General features: G+C 41.3%; 1 protein-coding gene across 1 annotated transcript; it reads right to left on the reverse strand.

Annotated features, from left to right (window-relative positions):
• Positions 1–15,909: 15,909 nt before the first annotated feature.
• On the reverse strand, positions 15,910–19,929 carry LOC143558620 (phenylalanine--tRNA ligase, chloroplastic/mitochondrial-like). The gene is made up of 10 exons (XM_077047431.1): positions 19,702–19,929; positions 18,552–18,742; positions 17,515–17,721; positions 17,219–17,336; positions 17,050–17,126; positions 16,739–16,918; positions 16,611–16,655; positions 16,423–16,527; positions 16,232–16,345; positions 15,910–16,136 (listed from the first exon to the last, which is right to left on the reverse strand). Exons 1-10 carry the CDS (start codon positions 19,898–19,900, stop codon positions 16,086–16,088), a joined length of 1,287 nt encoding a protein of 428 aa, XP_076903546.1. The 5' UTR covers positions 19,901–19,929; the 3' UTR covers positions 15,910–16,085.
• Between the last annotated feature and the right edge of the window lie 1,197 nt (positions 19,930–21,126).

Here is a 21,126-nt window from a genome sequence, read left to right on the forward strand (position 1 = left end):
TATACCTACCAAGGTATGGATAGGACAGACAATCTGACCAGAACAGCCCATGAGCCAATCACAGGGTGACAGCTCATCGACAACAGTACGAGGAGGAGCACCCTCTAGTACTGTTTGTCACTATTAGCCGCTGCCTACTCACCAACCCTTACTGTGGGGCATGTGCAGCCTACAGTTGGTGGAATAGTGTTACTGTTGGCCGTAACCTATTCACCAACCAGCATGGCCTGCGTACAATCCACAGTAGGTGGGACGTGCATAATCTACAGTTGGTGGAATAGTGCAGCCGACTTTGTTACTGTTGGCCGTAACCTACCCACCAACCAGTATGGCCTATGCATAGTCCACTGTTGGTAGAACAGGAATACTATTCAGCCGGCTGTACCTTCTAGGAAACCTACCTTCGGCTATAAATACTCCAACATCTTGGAATGGTAAGATCATCTGCTATCCTGTTATCTAGCAATCTCTTAATATACACTTATATTCAGAGCAATCTAGTCTGATTCTCACGCCGGAGGGTGGTCACAAGGAGGAACCCCCCCCCTTCTCAGTGACGAGCTTACGGTGTTTGTTTTGCAGGTCCCCTGAAGAACAACTGTCTCTGTTGGACCTCATTCTCGTGGGAAACATTACTTAACCCCCAGATTATCTATAATCTGCACCGGGTCACTTAGTGTTTCTTCATTGGCGCCATCCGTGCATAAAAGCTAGAACTAATTTAGTTTTTTCAAATTTTCTAAAGAAATGGTTAACGTTACTCCGGTCCAAAGGCCAGTAACCGACCAAGAAACCCCGGTAACAACCCCAGCAACTGGGGGGAACACCGGCGGTTATACAATCCTTACGAACACTACCCCGACTACCCAGGCCGGGGCAAGTGCAGTAAATATTCCACTGGGGTTCACCGATACCCAGCTGAAAAAACGAACGAGGGTCCCTCGCCAAACACTAGATCAAGTGAAGGCGTGGGCCGAAGCACGTCAAAAAGAGTTCCAAGCTGAATTGGACGAACGCTTGCGCTCAGTTCAACAGGCTGACGAATTCGGCAGTACTCGCCAACACCTCATTATGAACAGCGAGGGCGAGTACTCAGACGACGAGAGGGAGGAGTCCGATACCGACGCAAACCCTCGCCATAAGGCGAAAGGGAAGCGTAAGGAAACGGACTCCCAGCCAAAAAGGAATTTTGGGGAAGCCTTTAAGCCAACAAATGCGGAGAGAAACCCGCGTGACTTCTCCAAAACCTTTAGACCAACTGCTACGAATGCAGGAAAGTCAAAATTTGCAAGGGATATTGCGGAAGCAATCGCCCCGAGAAGTGCCAAACAAATGTCCAACATTGGCACTTATGATGGTCTATCAGACCCAGACGACCATTTGAACAGGTTCATTGCGGGGGCTACCGTCAGCAACTGGACGGAACCCACGTGGTGTTACATGTTCCAGATGACTCTGGTCGGAGCAGCCAGGGCATGGTTCGATCGTTTACCGGTCCACCACATATATGATTGGGCGGACTTTCAGAGCAAGTTCAGCCAGCACTTCAGCCAGCAGAGGAAGTATACTGAAGAGCAGTGGACGATCCTAAACTGCGTTAGAGAGGAGGATGAATCTTTACTAGACTTCATCACCCGCTTCAACTCCAAGAAGCTGAGTCTGGGTAACATAAGTGAAGATCTTGTTCGCGCCGCTTTCATCCAGGGCGCCGAGTACCCAGAGCTTATCCGCACATTGACGGGTAAGGACGGCATGCCATCCACATGGGATGCCATCATGACGGCAGCCAAGCGCTTTGCCGAGACGGAGAAGCAGCTGGGAAGAGATCTTCCCCAGAGTACACACCTCTACACGCAGAGGACAAGGGAGAACAACGTAAGGATCGCCCGGCAGAACAAAAAGAGGCGGCTAGGTATTTGGCAGTCAAGGGTAAACTTTGACACCTCATCCAGCTCCCGCCCTCTTGTTGGCGGAAGGGACAACACACACCCTTCAAACCGAAAACACCGGTGGACGCCACTCACCAAGAGCGTCACGGAGATATTTGCCACGGAAAAATTGCCATGGCCAAAAGCCCCATTGATCCGGCAGAAACCTAATGCGGATCAAAGCAAATCCTGTGATTTCCACGGGACAAAGGGTCATGGTACTGAAGAGTGCACAACCCTGAAGGATATTGTTGAGACATTTGTCAAGGATGGAAGACTTGCACATCTCGTGGCATCAATCAAGAAGGGAGGAAGGAATGACAACCGGTACAGAGGTAACGGACGAAAGCCCGTCGACATCAGCATCAACATGGTTCATGGCAAGGTCAGAGGAAGAAAAAGACGAGTGACAGAACCATGCGCGTGGAAGGAAGCTGAGGTGCGCTTCCCGCGAGTGCCAGGAGGCCCCAGCAAAGAAGGCCCCATCGTCATCAAAAGCCAGCTGGGGCATTACATCACTTCCCGCACTCTTGCTGACAACGGCGCTTCGTCGACAGTGATGTACAGGCAGTTCTTTGACAAGCTGGATGATGAAGACAAAGAACGCTTGGAAACGGTCTACGCTTCAATGGAAGGGTTTGATGGCAGTACAGAAACCCCCCTGGGTATCCTATCTTTCCCCGTTACTCTTACCGATGGGAATCACTCATGCACAGAAGACGTGGATTTTGTCGTGATGAGAAAGCCACACCACACGTACGACATCCTATTCGGAAGAGACGGGATGGCAAGATTCAACGCCGTGGTATCTTCAGTCCACGGCATGATGGGATGGCCAACAGCTGAGGGTGTAGCGATGATCACTGGCATTCCCCAGGTATGCATCGCATATGTCTCATCTAAACCCAAACCGAAAATGGCTAAACCAACCATCACCGAACCGGAAAAATGGGCCTTCAATGGCAAATACCCCGACCAGGCCGTTACCATTGGACCAACAATCGTTGATCCCACCCGCACCTTACTCAAACGCTTACTGTAGAAAAACGCTGACATCTTTGCGTGGGCACCAGCTGACATGACTGGTGTACCCCGAAGTAAGGCGGAGCATAAGCTCAAGTGCGATCCGGCTGTTACGCCAGTCGTACAAAAGCGCAGAGTAATGGGGCCTGAACAAACTAACGCGTGTAGAACCCAAGTCAAGGAACTCCTTGACGCAGGCATCGTACGCGTTAGTAGATATCAAACATGGGTTGCAAATCCCGTAATGGTACCGAAGAATGACAAACAATGGCGCATGTTCATAGATTTCAAAGATTTGAACAAAGCATGCCCCAAAGATTGTTATCCGTTACCAGAAATTGATCTTAAGGTGGATTCGTTGGCACCATTTCGCCTTAAATGCTTCTTGGATGCGTATAAGGGGTACCATCAAATCCACATGGCCGTAGATGACCAGGACAAAACCGCATTTCGGACGCCCGATGGTACATTTTGTTATAAAATGATGCCATTCGGACTTAAGAATGCAGGGTCCACGTACCAACGACTGATGGACAAAGAGTTTCATGCCCAAATCGGGAGAAACTTGGAAGTCTATATGGATGATTTGGTCATCAAAAGCCCCGAGCCAGAAGCGATGTTGAAAGACATTGAAGAAACTTTCAACACGCTCAGAAAGATAAACATGAAGCTCAACCCGAGCAAGTGTTCATTTGGGATGGAAGAAGGGAAGTTCTTGGGAGTCATTGTTACTAAAGATGGCTTCAGAGCGAACCCTGAAAAGGTCGAAGCCATTGTTAAAATGGAATCACCTACCACCATTAAACAGGCTCAGACACTGAATGGACGACTAGTCGCACTTAATCGCTTTTTGGCAAACCATGCGGATAAGTCGTTTCCTTTCGTGTCAACATTGAGAAACTGCTTAAAGAAAATGCACTTCCGCTGGACACCAGAAGCGGAAGCAGCTTTTCAGGAGATTCGGTCACGCCTGATCGAACTCCCAACACTTACAGCACCACAAGCGGGAGAGGAGTTAATCCTATACCTTTCCGCAACAGATAGAGCAACCGGGGCAGTCCTGCTAGTAGAACGAAAAGGCATCCAGATGCCAATCTATTATGTTAGCCGTGTACTAACAGACGTAGAAACCCGGTACTCTACCCTCGAAAAATTAGTCTTAGCACTTATACACGCTTCACGCAGGTTAAGACGATATTTCCAGGGCCACCCAATCACCATTCTCACCAACTTCAAACTCTCAAACGTTCTAGGCAAACCCGAATTATCGGGACGTCTAGCCAAATGGGCAATTGAATTGGGAGAATATGCAATTAAGTACTAGCCAAGACCAGCCATAAAAGGCCAGGTCCTGGCCGATTTTATTGCAGAAGTCCCCGCTTCGCGGGAGAAAGAGTGCCAGGAGGAGGCTCAACCCTCCCCAGCACAGGACATCAATGATGTCTAGCGACTCTACACTGATGGGGCAGCCAGTAGCGAGGGTTCAGGCGCAGGGTTAAAATTATCCAACCCAGCAGGCCAAGAATATACTTACGCTATTCGGTTGGATTTTCCAAGTACGAATAACGAAGCCGAATATGAAGCATTCTTGGCCGGATTGAGAATTGAACGTAAGATGGGAGTGAAAAATTTGGAAGCCCACGTGGATTCCATGCAGGTGGCCAACCAAATAAATGGGACGTACACGGCTGTGAACGACACAATGGCCCTGTACCTCGCCCAGGCAAAAACCCTTATGCGTGATTTTAATGATTGTAAAGTCATACACGTCAAGCGCAGCGAAAACAAATCTGCGGATGCGTTAAGCAAGCTTGCATCACTAGCCTTCACCCACTTGGGAAAGGACATCCGCATTGAACTCCTCGAAGCACCATCAGTCCCGCACAAGGAAATTTGTGTCATCCAAACTGGTACAGAAACGTGGATGACACCGATAATAAATTACCTTGCAGCAGGAACACTACCAGAGTCAAAAACACAGGCAAGAAAACTACGCTGTAAAGCACTGAATTATCAACTCATCGATGACACCCTTTACAGACGAAACTTTCTTGGCCCACTCTTAAGATGCGTGGACAACCAAGATGCTGACTACCTCCTAAGGGAAGTACATGAAGGCATCTGTGGAGTTCACGCAGGTCCCCGCGCTGTTGTGGCTAAGCTGAACAATGCGGGATACTTTTGGCCGGGGATGCATATGGATGCACTGGCATACATCAGAAAATGCAGGTCTTGCCAGCTTTACGCACCCAACACGCATCGCCCGAAAAATGAACTTGTTCCAGTCACTTCTTCGTGGCCATTTCAGAAGTGGGCCATCGATGTGACAGGCCCATTTCCCACAGCAGCAGGAAATGTTCAGTTCCTAGTGGTAGCCATCGACTACTTCACCAAGTGGATAGAAGCAAAACCTTTAGCCCAAACAACCGCAAAACATATCAAAAAATTTATTTGGGAATTTATTATTTGTCGTTTTGGACTTCCACAGAATTTGGTGAGCGATAATGGCACCAACTTTGCTGACAAGAAGCTACAGCAGTGGCTGAAAGAACTTCAAATCACCCACACCTTTACCTCAGTGGCACACCCGCAAGGTAATGGTGAGGTGGAAAGAGCAAATAAAAGCATCGTCGAAGGCATAAAGAAAAGACTCTTGAAACACAGATCCGGCTGGGTGGACGAGCTTCCGCACGTCCTTTGGGCAATCAGAACGCTGAAGAAGACCAGTACGGGAGAAACCCCGTTCAGTCTCACTTATGGCACTGAAGCCATGGTCCCGGTCGAAATTGGTTTACCCTCACCAAGGGTCTTGATCCAGCCAGAAGACAATGATGCGGAAAGACGGTTAGACCTTATGCTAACCGAGGAACGCAGAGACTTAGCCGCAGTGCGTGAAGAGAATTACAAACGACAAATGCAAAAGTACTACAACACGCGGGTAAAACTCTGCAACTTCAAGGAGGGAGACTACATACTGCGTAACAACGAGGCTTCGAACCAAGAACGCCCAGGAAAGCTGGCCCCGGTCTGGGAAGGGCCATACGTTATCAAACAAGTTCTGGGAAAGGGCGCATACCGGCTCGAAAGGCTCGATGGCACTCCCATCCAAAGAACATGGAATGGAGCTCAATTACGCAAATATTATATGTAGATCAATTCCAAACTTGTAAAGAAAAGGCCTAAGAGCCACTTCTAATGGAAATGATTCTCCTTTCACAATGTGTTGATAGCCTTACCTTTAACTTATGAACTTCCCATGTGCCGGTATTCACCGCATCAATGTGTGAAGAAGTAAGTAGTTGCGTGTGGAAGGCGGCAAAACCCGCATAAACACAACGCTAAAAATGTTAAAAAGTTAAGGAAAACCTACACGCAGGTCAGATGTAAGTAAAGTTTAGCCATCCTTGTAAGTGCAAGTGACGGTCTTACCCGCACAATCACGAACAAGGAAGCAAAACTTCAACCTATCATCTACCACGTTCAAAGGTTAACTTATTCTGAACACTTAGAAAATTTCAAAGGAAAAGATGAGGAAAACTTCCACGCAGGTTAAATGTAAGTTTAGCCATCCTACTAAGTGCAAGTGACGGTCCTACCCGCACAATCATGAAAGAGGAAGCAAAATAAACTTATAATTTACCACGTCAAAAAGTTAAACTTATCTAAGAAATTGCTAAGTGTAAACATGCAAAAAAAAAATACAAAGAAAAGGACAAACACATTCTTTATTTCATCAAAACTCGAATATTACAAACATTGCTGGGTGTATACCCGCATACAAAAGAAATACAAAAGCAAATATCTACGCTAGTGGTGGAAAGGGATCTTATGGATCATGCTTCAGGACCACTTCCACTTGGACCCGCACCATCAGCAGAGTGTGACGGTTCAAGGAAAGCTCTAAGGACAGCAAGCCCATCATCAGCAGCAGCAATTTCATTCACCTTCTCCACCACCGGATGCGGGAAGGCAGCATACTGGTTCACTGCTTGGTCGTAAATAGTTTCAGTATCCGCATTATACAAAGGGAAGTTGGAAGGCGGGACGCCTTTCTCAGCAAACCCTAGACCAAGCAGGAAGCCGGTCCGCTCTCCATCCTCATGAGAAGCGTTGAGGGCTGCGCTCATAGCATCGTCGTAAGATGTCTCTGAAAAGACCCGATGCACAACCTACAAAGAAAATGTACAAGTGTAAGAAACTTCTGTCGCAAAGGAAAGCGTGAAGACAAAGCTAAAATACCTGAGGCAACGCTTCTCGAAGAAGCCATTCCTTGGCAACCAGAGCTTCTTGAAGGGCGGCTTGAGCTTGGGTGCAGGCGCGTTCGGCTTCACTCTTATTAAGATTGGCAAGAAGCACATCCTTTGCAGCGGCCTCTTCAACGCCCTTAAGCTTCCGCTCGGTGTGCGCAAGCACGCCCTTTGGTCCAGGATCTCTTGAAGCTTCTTTGCATCCTCCATAGCCAAGGCATCATGAGCCTGTTGAAGAGCCTCTAATTTGGCTTTAAGTTCTTCATTCTCCAGGCGGAGAGGCTCAGCAACAGCTTCAGCCTTGGTGGCCCTCTCGGTCGCGTTCCTCGCAGTCTCCTTAGCTAGCCGAAGCTGTTCATTAACAGCTTGGGCAGCCTTAGAGCGGGCCTCGAGTCGCGCTTGAACCTCAACCTCGAGGGCCTTGAAGGCCTTATCCTTCTCCGCAGCCACTGCGGTTAGTTTTTGGTTCTCCTCCCGGAGAGCACGCGCCTGAGATACTTCTTTAACGCGAGCTGCTTTCAACTTGTTGTTTTCACGACAAAGCAGCTCGACGCGTGGCTGCATCCGGGCCAGGAGAACCCGAAACTCGTTGGTTAGCCTACCCTCCTGGTAGCTAACTATGGCTTCCCCCAACGCACCATGGGGAGCAGCGTGGCGAGCCCAGTCCACGCACTCCACAGGTGTGCGAAGGGTTGTTCCTCGGCGAATGTTCCATCTTGGAACATACACTTCATTGGAATCCGACACTGCAAAAGAAACAAAGCAGTTAGGAAAAGATGATAAAAAAAAAAATGTATAAAGGCCAAAAGAACCCTACGCACCTGTAGGGTCGATCACAGGCCGATAGCCACCGAACCCATCACCTGAACCTAAGGGAAATCCATCCAAAAGGTCAGGCAGTTGGGAAGGTAACAAAGATTGGCGAGAAGCCTCGCGCGTACCTGAAGGTTCGGCCGTCGAGGCCGAAGGCGGAGGCGCCACGGTTTCCGCCGCAGTAGATGGCGGAGGCATGGTATCCGCCGCGGTCGCCGCCGTGGAGGCAGCAGCAACAGTAACCGCCGGCTCCGTAAAGGATGCTGTAAAAATCGCACTCACGGCCGGCGATGACGTCATCTCGGCTGGAACAGTCGGCTCAAAGGAGTGAGCAACTGGACCAGCGGATGCAGGCGCAGGCGCCTGGGTCGACACCTCAGGTAGGCTGACCGAGCCTACCGTCATTGGCGGAGAGGTACTCCCCTGCGCTCCACCCTGGAATGCGTCAACATCCACGCCTGCACAAGAAGATGAGTTTCAATAAATTTATAGTGATAAATCTACAAAGGACGTTTGTACTTACGGGTTTTCTTGAGCCTGAACGTACGGACAGGCGGGGACGAGCCCGATGGAGCCGGTCTCTTGATGCCGGTCACCGTCGTCGTCGTTGGTTCTCCGGAGGCAACAGTCGTAGCCTCCGGAGCAGTGGTCTTCTCACCACCGGGGTTCCCCGCCACCTCTTCACTATCTGACTCAGTGTCAGATAGGAGCACTGGATCGGCTGTGGAGGCCACCTTCTCCTTTCCCTTTCCGCCGGCAGCTTTCCTCTTCCGCACCAGCGAAGGACCATCTGCGGATTCCTCAGAAGAAGGGATGTCATGAATTCCGGCAGCAGGTACAGCATTGAGGGATTGAGGGTAGAATATCGCCTTACCTGGCCGCCGGTGGCTCAGGATCTCGTGGCCCAGCGGATAGACCTCCACAAACCGATCCGCCGTTTGTTCCAGGATGGCAACTCGCCCTCGTCTAGAGCACGAGTACCCATCCGCGCGGGACCGTCAGCTTCCCGCGGGTACAGGAGCGACTCCAAATCGTTCCCCTCTGAAAGAAAAGAAACAGTTAGAAGACAAACTCGTATCAGTAAAAAAGACAAGACATACCATAAGGAATAGAGTTCAAACCGTATTCGAGAAGGATGGGAACCTGAGACGCCTCCTTCCACACCCGGCTCATCCCCAACATCACCATCCCGGACTCCGCAAACCGGTAAACCGGAGATTGGACCAGGGATATCTTCGAGAACCATTCCGCCTCCTGGTAGTTGGGGGCGTGAAGGCTCGGAATTGCTTGGCCATTTATAAACTTCATGGCAAGGGGGACGGCGCGGGCGGATATGTAGAAGAACTCCCGCTTCCACGATCGGAGACTGCGCTCGGTCGCGCAAATCTTTAAACCCTTAATACGGGTTGTCAGGGTGTACCACCCCTGGATGCACCTCCAAGTATAGAAGGTCATCAGGCGGTCCACATGGGGCTCGATGCCCAAAATCCGGCACACCCACTCGAAGTGGCGAATCTTGGCGACCGCCATAGGGTGCAGCTCGGTCAAATGAACACCGTGCCTCTCAAGGACACGGTAAACAAACTTTGTCAATGGGAACCTAAGATTCCCATAGACAAAGAATGCTGCATAAACCCCGATCTTGCCTCTGGGGGCATCGTACACTGTCTGATGGGGTTCAGGAAACTCAGGCTCAAGAGGATCGAGCATGAACTTCCTAACAACATACCGGTACTGATCGCCGGGCAGAGCACACTGGCACTCGCCAGCAGTACTCCTATCATCGGTCGTAGACTCGAAATCATGTGAAGACATCTTGCAGAAGGAAGAAGAAAACGATTTCAAGGGAATGCTCGACTGAATAGAGTATTCACCGGAAATCGCTGTAAAGATGAAGAGAAAATGTGAAAGTGTGAATTGGAAAGGATCCTCCACCCCCTTTATATACTAATCGCAATTAATGCGGTGAATTTAATGCGGAGGAGAGAGAAATCGAAGGTGCAATGAAACTATGACGCGTGGCAAAAAGCAAGCTGGCAACAGCTGTCAAAAGGACGCGTGCCAGTAATTTTGCGGCCACGCGCCCGAAAAATCGCGCCCACGCGCCTGAAAAAGCGTCTGGAATGACCATGTACTGTCACGTCACCATAACTTCCTGCACGTCCTGACACAGTCAGAAGAAACCGTCGCACGACGTTTCAGAAGTTTGGACTGTTCTTATCTTTCCACCAACCCTTCGAATTTCAAAAAATTCAAAAAGATTCAAAAAAGTAAGCGGGAAAATACCCCTTACCTTGGCAAACAAGTAACCATAAGCCGGGTGCGGGTACAGTGTTAAGGCAAAACCCTTCACATACCTAGCACCCGCAGGGAATTGAAGTCAAGAATACCTGGGCAACAAAGTAACTATAAGACAGGTGCGGGTACAGTGTTAAGGCAAAAGCCTTCACATACCTAGCACCCGCAGGGAATGGACCCCAGTACCTTGGAAGTAAATTAACCGTAAGACGAGCGCGGGTAGTGTTAAGGCAAAACCCTTCACATACCTTGCGCCCCGCAGAGAATTGAAACCAAGAAGGATCTTCTGAGCAATGCTTGCGGATAGAGGAATAACATCCCCGCATAACGGGAACGTCGAGAATTATATTGTTTGAAACTCCGTGATGGAATTGGTGGTCTTAACATAATTGATCACTATGTTGAAAACCATCAGAACCCCATGGAGAATATATACAAGTGAGGCTCAACGCTCCTGACTTGCGAGAAGGTTACATACCTACCCGCATCATACCCAAAGATCAAGCAAAAAAATCGGGAATTTTTACAAGTGACATTAGGAAACCCGCGGGAAGAATCCCCACGGAGAACCTTAAACCTAAAAACCCCTTTTCAAAACCCCTTGCTTAAAGTCCAAAAGTTCACCTCACCTTATTAAACATTCATGAGAAGAACATTGGACTGGGGGGACTTGAAGAGGTAGGTCCCAGCAGAGCCCAGTTGGTCCCACAAGACTCACCTTGAACAGGGACGTCTGCGCAAAGGCCATCTGCTCCCGCAGGACCCACCATGCTCAGAGAACCTTATGCGCAGTACGCAAGCTGTACACGCAGGGAAAGCCCCCCAATGGTGAAGTACCCCGCCTGTTCCCGCAGTTGCGGATACAAGCCATCAGGGAAGGCTACCCGCAGACAGCAGGGCTACACGCACAAGACAATAGATACTTCAGTAGTCACATGAAGGAATGAGCAAGGCGGGAACAATCCCGCCAAAATGAGCCAGTCCGTATGATTCTGAAAGATCTTCTGTACTATACCTACCAAGGTATGGATAGGACAGACAATCTGACCAGAACAGCCCATGAGCCAATCACAGGGTGACAGCTCATCGACAACAGTACGAGGAGGAGCACCCTCTAGTACTGTTTGTCACTATTAGCCGCTGCCTACTCACCAACCCTTACTGTGGGGCATGCGCAGCCTACAGTTGGTGGAATAGTGTTACTGTTGGCCGTAACCTATTCACCAACCAGCATGGCCTGCGTACAATCCACAGTAGGTGGGACGTGCATAATCTACAGTTGGTGGAATAGTGCAGCCGACTTTGTTACTGTTGGCCGTAACCTACCCACCAACCAGTATGGCCTGTGCATAGTCCACTGTTGGTAGAACAGGAATACTATTCAGCCGGCTGTACCTTCTAGGAAACCTACATTCGACTATAAATACTCCAACATCTTGGAATGGTAAGATCATCTGCTATCCTGTTATCTAGCAATCTCTTAATATACACTTATATTCAGAGCAATCTAGTCTGATTCTCACGCCGGAGGGTGGTCACAAGGAGGAACCCCCCCCCATTCTCAGTGACGAGCTTACGGTGTTTGTTTTGCAGGTCCCCTGAAGAACAACTGTCTCTGTTGGACCTCATTCTCGTGGGAAACATTACTTAACCCCCAGATTATCTATAATCTGCACCGGGTCACTTAGTGTTTCTTCACCCGAATACCTGGGGTACCTGACTACCCACGGCTATTTACCCGAGCCCACCCTCACCTTCCTTAAGCCATGTGTAGTGGGCGTGGGTTGGGGACGAAATGGGGCGAGGAAGGGCGCAAACACCGCCCCCCAGGCGATAATTGGGCGATTTGGGGTGGGGGCAGGTTTTATTTGTCGCCTGGAATAAGAAGAAGTTTATTATTATTATATTATATATTATTATTATATTACTATTGTATATATATGTATATGTGTTGTGTGTGTGATATATATATATATATATATATATATATATATGTGTGTGTGTGTGTGTGTGTATATATATATGTATGTATATGTGTTGTGTGTGTATATATATGTATATGTATATATGTTGTGTGTGATATATATATATATAGGGGATGGATCTTGCGAGAAGTCAAGTTACAGCGAGAAGTGCGAGAAATCAATCTGGACCATTGATTATGTTTAATCAATGGATTAGAAAAGTTATGACAAACTTTTAATTATGAAGATATTAATATACTAATATTTTAATTAAAAATGGTAGTTTAGTATTTGTTTTTTTGACTTTTCAAAGCGAAACTTTAGTCATTAATAACGTTAATTTGTTATTATTACTATCTAATTAAAATATCTAATTAAAAGTTACCTTTAAATTTTTTTAATTGTTATTTTTTAATTGATGTTATTAATCAAAGTAATGTTAAACAAATATAATTTTAATAAAATACTATAATATCTTCAATCATATTTCTTCAAATGCGTTAAATATTATATATTGCCTACACAAATTTATGTATTATAAACACATGTATATCGTGAAGATAAAATCACTAATGCGTATGTGAAAATTTTACAATTATAGGCTATTAACATGATTTGCTATTTATTATATGTAGTATAATATGAAAAATAAAAAAAATAATTTATTTTGTAGATTCATATGTGTATTGTGTATCTAGTATTTGAATTATGTATGTGTATTTTTTTTATCGTGTGTAGGTTCATGTATGAAATGTGTAGGTTCATATATTACTGTTTATGTGGTATTTCCAAAGGTGTATGTATAAATTTTATCTTGTGTAGGTTCATTTATGAACTGTGTAGGTTCATATATTACTGTGTATGTGGTATTTTTCAATGATGTATGTATAAATTTTATCGTGTGTAGGTTCATTTATAAACTGTGTGGGTTCATATATTACTATACAGGTGGTATTCCAATGATGTATGTATAATTTTTATTGTGTATAGGTTCATCTATGTACGTATAGGCTCGTATATGTAGTATGTAGGTGATATTTCGAATTGTGTATGTGTAATTTAATTCATGCGTATGTTCATTTATCTACTGTGTAATTTATATTTATCAACGCTATTGAATATAAGAACTATTATTTGGATAAATGTATGAAATTCAAATTACGAGGGAAAAAAATAATATTGATAAATCAACAAAATTGAATTTGATGAAATAAAAAAAAGAATTTAATATAAGTTGATTTGGCTATATTTAAAAAATAAAAAGAATAATTAATTGTAACTTCTCCATACATTATGACATACCAAATATGAAAAGATGCACATTTTACTATAGCACCCTTGTTATTAAATAAATGACAAAATAAAAGAAAAAATATGATTGATCAGACTCATTTTTCGCACTTCTCGCAATAAGAAACACTTCTGAAATGAACCTAATCCTATACATAGGGGATGATTAAAAAGAGAAATGATATTATTGCAAGAAACGTAAGAAATGAATATGGACCACTAGTTTTGTTTTAAGTTTTAAATGCTTAAAGTTAAATAAAGAAACTATTAATTATTCTCTTTCTTCAATTAATATAACTAATAAACCATAATAATTATTTATTTAATTAATATAACTAATTAAATTATTAGAATTAGAAAATATTAAGAACTAATTTATTTTTATAACTTACTTTTTGTTTCTTGAATTTTTATCCTACACAAGTATAATTTATTCATACATTAAAATTTCTTTATATCCAAACTAATTTCTTCAAACTCAATATATTAATATCCATCAACACATACTTACATTATGATGAATAACCAAAAAACAATTTTACATGTGTGATTAGATATTAACAAAAAACATACAAACTACACAAAAATGTATAATCTACACTTGTTCTAAGAATAAGACAGCATATAACCTACACACGAAAAATATTTAACCTACACACAAAATTCATCATCAATAAAATACACACGCACACGAAAACATATAACTTACACACAAAAAACATATAACCTACACACGAAAATTTTATCTTACACAAATCCAATTTATTCATACATTAATTTCTTTTCAAAACCAATTTCTTCAAATTCAACATATCAATATCCATCAACACGTAGTTACATTGTGATGAATAATACAAAAAACTATCTTACACATGGTTGCATTAAATGTCAATAAAAAATATACAACCTATACAAAAACATATAACCTACACTTGTTATAAGAATAAGAAAACATATAGCTTACATACGAAAAACATATGACTTACGCATGTGTAGAGTATGTGTATCTTTGTGTAGTTTATATAATTGTTGATGTCGAATTACATATGTAAGTTATATGTTTTTTATATGTTGTACGTTTTTATTGCTCAAAACAAGTGTAGATTATATAACTTTGTGTATGTTGTATATTTATTGAACTTAAATATGTTGATATATGTTAATATATTGAGTGTAAATTATTTTTTTAATATAAAGAAATAGTATTATATGAATAAATTGTATTTATACTGAATAAAATGAAGAATGTGTAAATAAAAAATAAACCTAAAGTAATGTTTTTATCTTTTTAATTATTATAGTTAAATTAGTTAGATATATTAATTAGAGATATTTATTATGGTTATATTAGTTGTATTAATTGGAGAGAGAGAGTGCATTGATTGTTGCATTTGTATATTTTTTATTTATTTTTTAAATTTTAAAACCTAAAATAAAACTAGTGGCTCATATTCATTTATCTCATTTCTTGCAATAATTTGATTTCTTTCTTGAACTTAAACCTATATATATATTTATATGTATATGTATATATGTTGTGTGTGTGTGTGTATATGTATATGCAAAATGAATCATAGAAACAACCCGAACCAATCGAACCACCCATTCTCTCCTTTCGGTCAATACCATGGTTCGCAAAACCAACCGAATGTGAACTTACAATGGAACTCGATGAACCTAAACCAACCGAGCTATCCGTTTCAATTTCCCGACCCGAACCTAAACATGTACGCCAACCGAGCTATATGTTTTTTTATATTTTTAGTTATGTATTTTTTTAGTTATGTATTTTTTTTGTATTTCTTTTTAATTTTAATGCATTTTTATTTAATTATTTGAAAAAATTGGTTTTTATTTGATTAGTTTAATTATAAAAAGAAAATAATAAAAAAAGATACTGTTGGCCCAACTTGAAACCCGTACACCATTACACTTCAAAAACAAATTCGCCCCATTTGCTAACTGGGCGTCACGTGTCACAATTCGCCCCCATTTGTAGCCCCTCCACTACACATAGCCTTATTTCAAACATGTTTGGCGTGTCAGTTTTGTACCATGTTGGATGATGTAAACATGGTACTAACATAATAAAAAAGCTACTATAACTCTTGAAAGAAGACAATGTCAGTTACCCCATGGGGTTAATTTGGATTTGATTGTCATTGTTCCTTACATGTGAAATTTCATAAGAGTGTACTACTTAGTGCATGAATAACACGCAAATAAATACGACCGACCCATTTTCGACGTAACAGCTAAGGATGAAAGAAAATGTATTAGACTCGAACTCAGCTCTAATGATTATACTAACCAAGCAGCTCGAGCGAAATCCGCTCAAGTGAATTACAAGCAAGTTTTTACCGAGCAGTAGCTTTACCAAAAGAAAATTTGCAGTCATATCATAATTATTACAAGTATAAAAACAAAGGACTAATGTTACAAATGTTGGAAATTGGAAGTAACAATGCAACTTATGAATGCCGTGTTGAATTAAAAAAAAAACAAAAATATGCTACACAAAATCATCTTAGTTCAACATTCATCTGGCTTTGCACCTGATCTCGAACATTCCACTGCATTAATATCCATCCACCAAATCATAATGTTTATTATCATTAAGAAACGAGGATTACAATGAAGCGTGTTTGATGAAAAGATGTTAATGTACCTGTAGCTCGTTTATTTCCTCGTCTGTAAGAGAACGCTCCATGGAGCGATATGTGATCCTATAACAATGACTAGTCTTTCCTTTCTTGTTGGTAAAATTGTCAATCAGTTGTACCTAAATATATACACGGGTGTTATTTTATTTCATACTAAAGAGAAAAGGCAGATATTTTTATATAAACAATTAAGCACCTCCTCGGCAAGATCACCAGCAACGCCTCTGACGATTTCACAGAGATTGTTTTCAGTGAATGAATCATTGATCCAGAAACTCATGTCTTTATAACAAGGTGGATACTGAATATAATATTATTCATCAGAATATTATAGAACAATAGTATGTGCAATGATGCCAACTCATACAGACTATACAGTCATACCTTTGAAAATGGCTTGAATTTAATCCCAAGTTGACCTTTAGTAAACTGCATCACAAGAATGTTTTAGACTTTTACGTCAACCTGTCTTGGCCCGTAAACTAATTGGTCAACTGGGATTAGTAAAGTACCTGAGATGTGAACCGCTTATCTGTTGACCAAAAAAGTCTAATATCTGGGATGTCAAACAGGACCATTGCCAAACGTTCCAATCCAAGTCCAAATGCCCAAGCCACGTTATCGGTTTTCCCACCCCGTTTTAATATTTCTTGTTCCATCACACCACAACCAAGAACCTCCAACCACTTTTCCTGAACCATCAATTATAATTACGTAACTTTTACTAAAATAATACGTCACACTAGTTCATTAGTTAAATATCTAACATACTCATCAGTGAGAAGAGTTTTGAACTAAAATTTAATTAAAAAAAAATCTTTACCTGGAAATATATCTCGAGTTCAAAAGATGGATTTGTAAATGGAAAGTAAGTGTCAACCCATCGCATTTCGACAGCACCTGAACATCACAATGAAGTGAAAGTTCACTCGGTTAGCTACTTCCATCTCAGCTTAACATATATTATATTAAGTTATGAATCAATTTCTTACCAAAAAGGTGACGTGCCAAACCTTCGAGACAAGCTTTTAGATCATTTGCAGCATATGAAGTTCCATCAATGCCAGAACCATTCCAATCATTTGGACTGAACACCCTAACCCCTTCCATCTGCACACACATACAAGTATTGTAACCTGCATAACTTTAGGGGCGTTTGGACATGTGCTATGAAGTTGATAATCACGATTTTGATTAATCAAAATCATGATCGTTATTACTCATAGATCCCTTAGTTAACTGTAATATTATAGAATTATAGTTGATTCAGAAAAAGAAAATCAGATACCTGATGGAATACAGGATAATGAGTTGAATCAATGGAGTCTCTTCGATAAACATCACCAGTAACAAGGAAATTTGTATATCCTTCCCTTAGTAACTCAGCCTGATGTGCACTAGTGTGACACCTCAGCACGGTGTCGGCATCAATGTAGTATGTATCATTGTAACTCCTGCTCACATGATCAGCAGGTACCAAGACATCATCAAAGTTCTGCATGCGTAAAGGATCTAAAATTGTTTATCAAAAGATAAAAAAATGTTCAAATAAATAATAATAACAAAGGATTTAAATCTGTTATCAAAAGATATAAAAAAATTTAAATAAACAATAAAACAAATCTATATCATAGTTATGACAAGTCATTTAAATTTTTTTACATAGATATTACTACTAACGCATGACAAAGGATGCAAAAGTATTTTCTTTTCAATCGTCAGTAGACTATCAACTAGGGGTGGCAATTTCCAACAGGACACCAAAATAATCAGGTTTTGGGTTGTCATATTTAACTTGTTTAATAAGCGGGCCCTGTTCAGGTTGACCAGTTTACCCGTTTAATTAAACAGATCGACCAACCAACCTGTTTAACCCACTTTTGACACTCCAATCAACTTGATTATTACCCATTAGCCCGTTTGACACATTTATATAAATGGGTTAAGCAGGTTGTGCTTGGGTTACACGATTTTAAGTGTGTTAGTGTTAGGGTTGGACTTTGGAGTTTTAGACAAAAATAAAAATATGGGCTGTGTCCGGGTTAATCGTTTCAACCCGCCAATCCGTTTAAAACATTTAGATAAATGGGCCAAATGGGTCATGTTTGGATAACACAATTTTAAGTGTTCGCGTATTAGGGTTGATGTTTCTTACATGAACTGGGTCATGTTCAAATTAAACATTTCAACCCACCAACCCGACACGAATGACACCCACATAGTGCCAACTAAAAAGGCCAATATTAGCATCTAATTAAGTGATCACAGTCCAATAATGTTAAAAAGGTACTCCGTATTTTCTTTGTTGCAACTTTAAGGGCATACCTGTTTAGTAGTAACAATCGGGGACAAATCATCAAACTTAAGAAACTGATTGTTATAGTTGGAGTCAAAATACTCATATATAGCATTCTTGAGAATCCCAAGGGGATGATTATCTCTCCTATGAAGTTGTAATCCAAGTTTAGTGAATATTAGATCCGGTACATTATTTGTTGGTTCATCCTTAACAACATCTGTACCACAAATTTACCAATATAGAAAATATCAGGACTACAAATCAAAATACTAGCTCGCAGTGGACTTGATAAACAAGATGTTATCAAAAGTTAGCATTACGATCAATCACAACCTGTTTGACTACTCAAAGTCAAAAAACCTAATTTTGAACTTTGAATTGATGTAAGGCCATTTCATCACGGTTCACATTACATCATATGTGAAGCAGTGCTTACGAGAGCTTGAGCTCAGCTCGTTTTGACTTACGAGAGCTCGAGCTTGGTTTGTTTATTATTTATTAATTAATCTTTATACATTTTTATTTATTTTTATATAATTATGAGAAAAACCTTAAATGAGCCTAAGCTTGGCTCGATCCGTGTAGTACCACCTTAAATGAGCCAAAGCTCGGCTCGATTTCAGCTGTGAAGTGTTAAAATAATATATAATACATAAAAGTCCAAAAGAGGTAAAACTTAAAAATACACAAGACTTGACAAGCTTAAAGTAGCTTTCCATACAAAAAGCGAGCTCAGGCTCAATAACTAAACGGGGCTTTATTTAAGGCGTGGGCTGGGATCATTTCAAGCTTTTTAACAATCCGAGCTCGAGTAGCTCGGCTTGTTCACACCCCAATGAACCACCAAAGAATAAACAAAAACTAGATATCATTCATTTTCAAAACTCGATATTTGTCATCTTTAACCAATTAAAAAAAACAGATGAAAAGACTCAAACTTGGTGTGCAATTTCAGGGTTTTATAAGTGTTTGTTAAAGCTGGATGCTTTTCATAACCATATCAATTAACTGCCTTGGGAAACCCTAATCTTTAATCAACAAGTATATAAGTAATCAAAACAAAATGGAAAATAATAAGTGGTGAATTACACAATCAAATCCAGCAGCAAATCAGAAAATAAGAGATACCCAAATAATAAAATGCGATGGGATGAAGAAATGGCAATACAATAATACCTTGTTTGGAAATTTGAACTCCACCGAGTTCTAGAAGTGAAGAAGCTACTGTCTGTGTGGATTTGTGTCTGCGAATGAAAGGCGATGAGACGGAAATGAAGGCGTTGAAGCCATTTGTAGTGGTTAGGGTTTTGGATGTGTGAAGAAAGAACGAAGGTTTGGAGAGAAGGATATGGTGAGCAAAGGTGAGAGCAGCCATGGCGACTAGACGCACCACAGAGTTTGGATGGATTGATTGTATTATTCACTAACGATTTTTACTGATATTTTAACACAACTTTAACTCGTTAATTCATTGCTGCTTATTAAACAAATTAAACATAGCAACTAATATTACCCCACGGGGAATTCGTTCCTTATCGATACGGTAATGACTCTCGGTATAGCAACGGGAGAGGGAAGAGAAGACGAAAAAAGTATAGTCACGATGTGTTCTACATTGATCGGAAGAAATGAAAATAAATATCAGTAAACGATTTGATGGTGTCAATATCAATACTAATGTTTTTGTATAGTTATAAAATATTGGAAGTTAGATATGAACTTAACATATGGAAAAATTTAAAGAAAATAACTAAAGAAGGCTTGAGTTTGTCATATTGTAAAATTTTTGGTGTCAAAATTTTAAACAAATTAACTATAATGAGAAGAGTCATAGAATGCAAAATGCACAAAACTTTAGTGGCAAAATTTGGAATAAGAGATGCATATTGGCAAAAACAAATTTAGCACTTGCCTTTTACATTTTACATTACCCAAATTTGAAACAAATTTTAATATTACAAAATATATATTGTTTTATCATATCAATACTTGATTTATTTATCATGTTTTTCCTTCTTTTTATTTTTTTTAGAACGACAGCTTTCATTCAACAAACTAGCAAGACATTAGCGTCAACAAACAACACAAGCTAAAAAGTGAAACTTACATAGAAAAATTACACCAAGAAATGCTATTAAATGGAGATCGGTAACTATGATAGACAATTTTATTTTAATATATGTCGTCGGTTTTAGCTTAAGATAAAAAAATGGTATGCGAATATGTGAAATATAACGTTTATAGCGTGATAAGCTAGGACAACTAGAAAATACGTGTGTAGGCTACTGTGAAGCAAAAGAATAGCAATAGGTTGTAATTTGATTTTGTGATGGGACATTGTGGTCCGTCGAACAATTATGGTAAAATTAAGGAGAAAACACTATGAAAATATGGTTTTTGAGATACAAAAGAAAAGAGAAATATAATACCTATCACACCCCCATTATAGGCCTAGGAGTATGATCAATAGTTGGTACCATATTGGTAAATAAATCAGAGTTGCAGTTATTAGCGGAAGACTTTATAAAACATAAGGATCGATATTATAAATATTTACATTACAAAAGAACGAGACGAAAGTCTCGTTTAGTATTTACTTGT

The sequence above is a fragment of the Bidens hawaiensis genome, unplaced genomic scaffold (genome assembly GCF_021521415.1).
Source record: "Bidens hawaiensis isolate Kalapana, Puna unplaced genomic scaffold, B.hawaiensis_p1.1 tig00019559_1, whole genome shotgun sequence".
In the NCBI taxonomy this organism is placed as follows: Eukaryota; Viridiplantae; Streptophyta; class Magnoliopsida; order Asterales; family Asteraceae; genus Bidens; species Bidens hawaiensis.

Bases quoted from the DNA above. Each gene is read 5' to 3' on its own strand.
- LOC143558620 (XM_077047431.1), bottom strand. From the start codon at position 19,900: ATGGCTGCTCTCACCTTTGCTCACCATATCCTTCTCTCCAAACCTTCG. The intron at 16,656-16,738 runs GTACTTTACTAA...CTTGTGATGCAG, and splicing joins ATAAGCGGTTCACATCTCAG to TTTACTAAAGGTCAACTTGG. The intron at 16,137-16,231 runs GTACATTAACAT...ATATTAATGCAG, and splicing joins AGGAAATAAACGAGCTACAG to TGGAATGTTCGAGATCAGGT.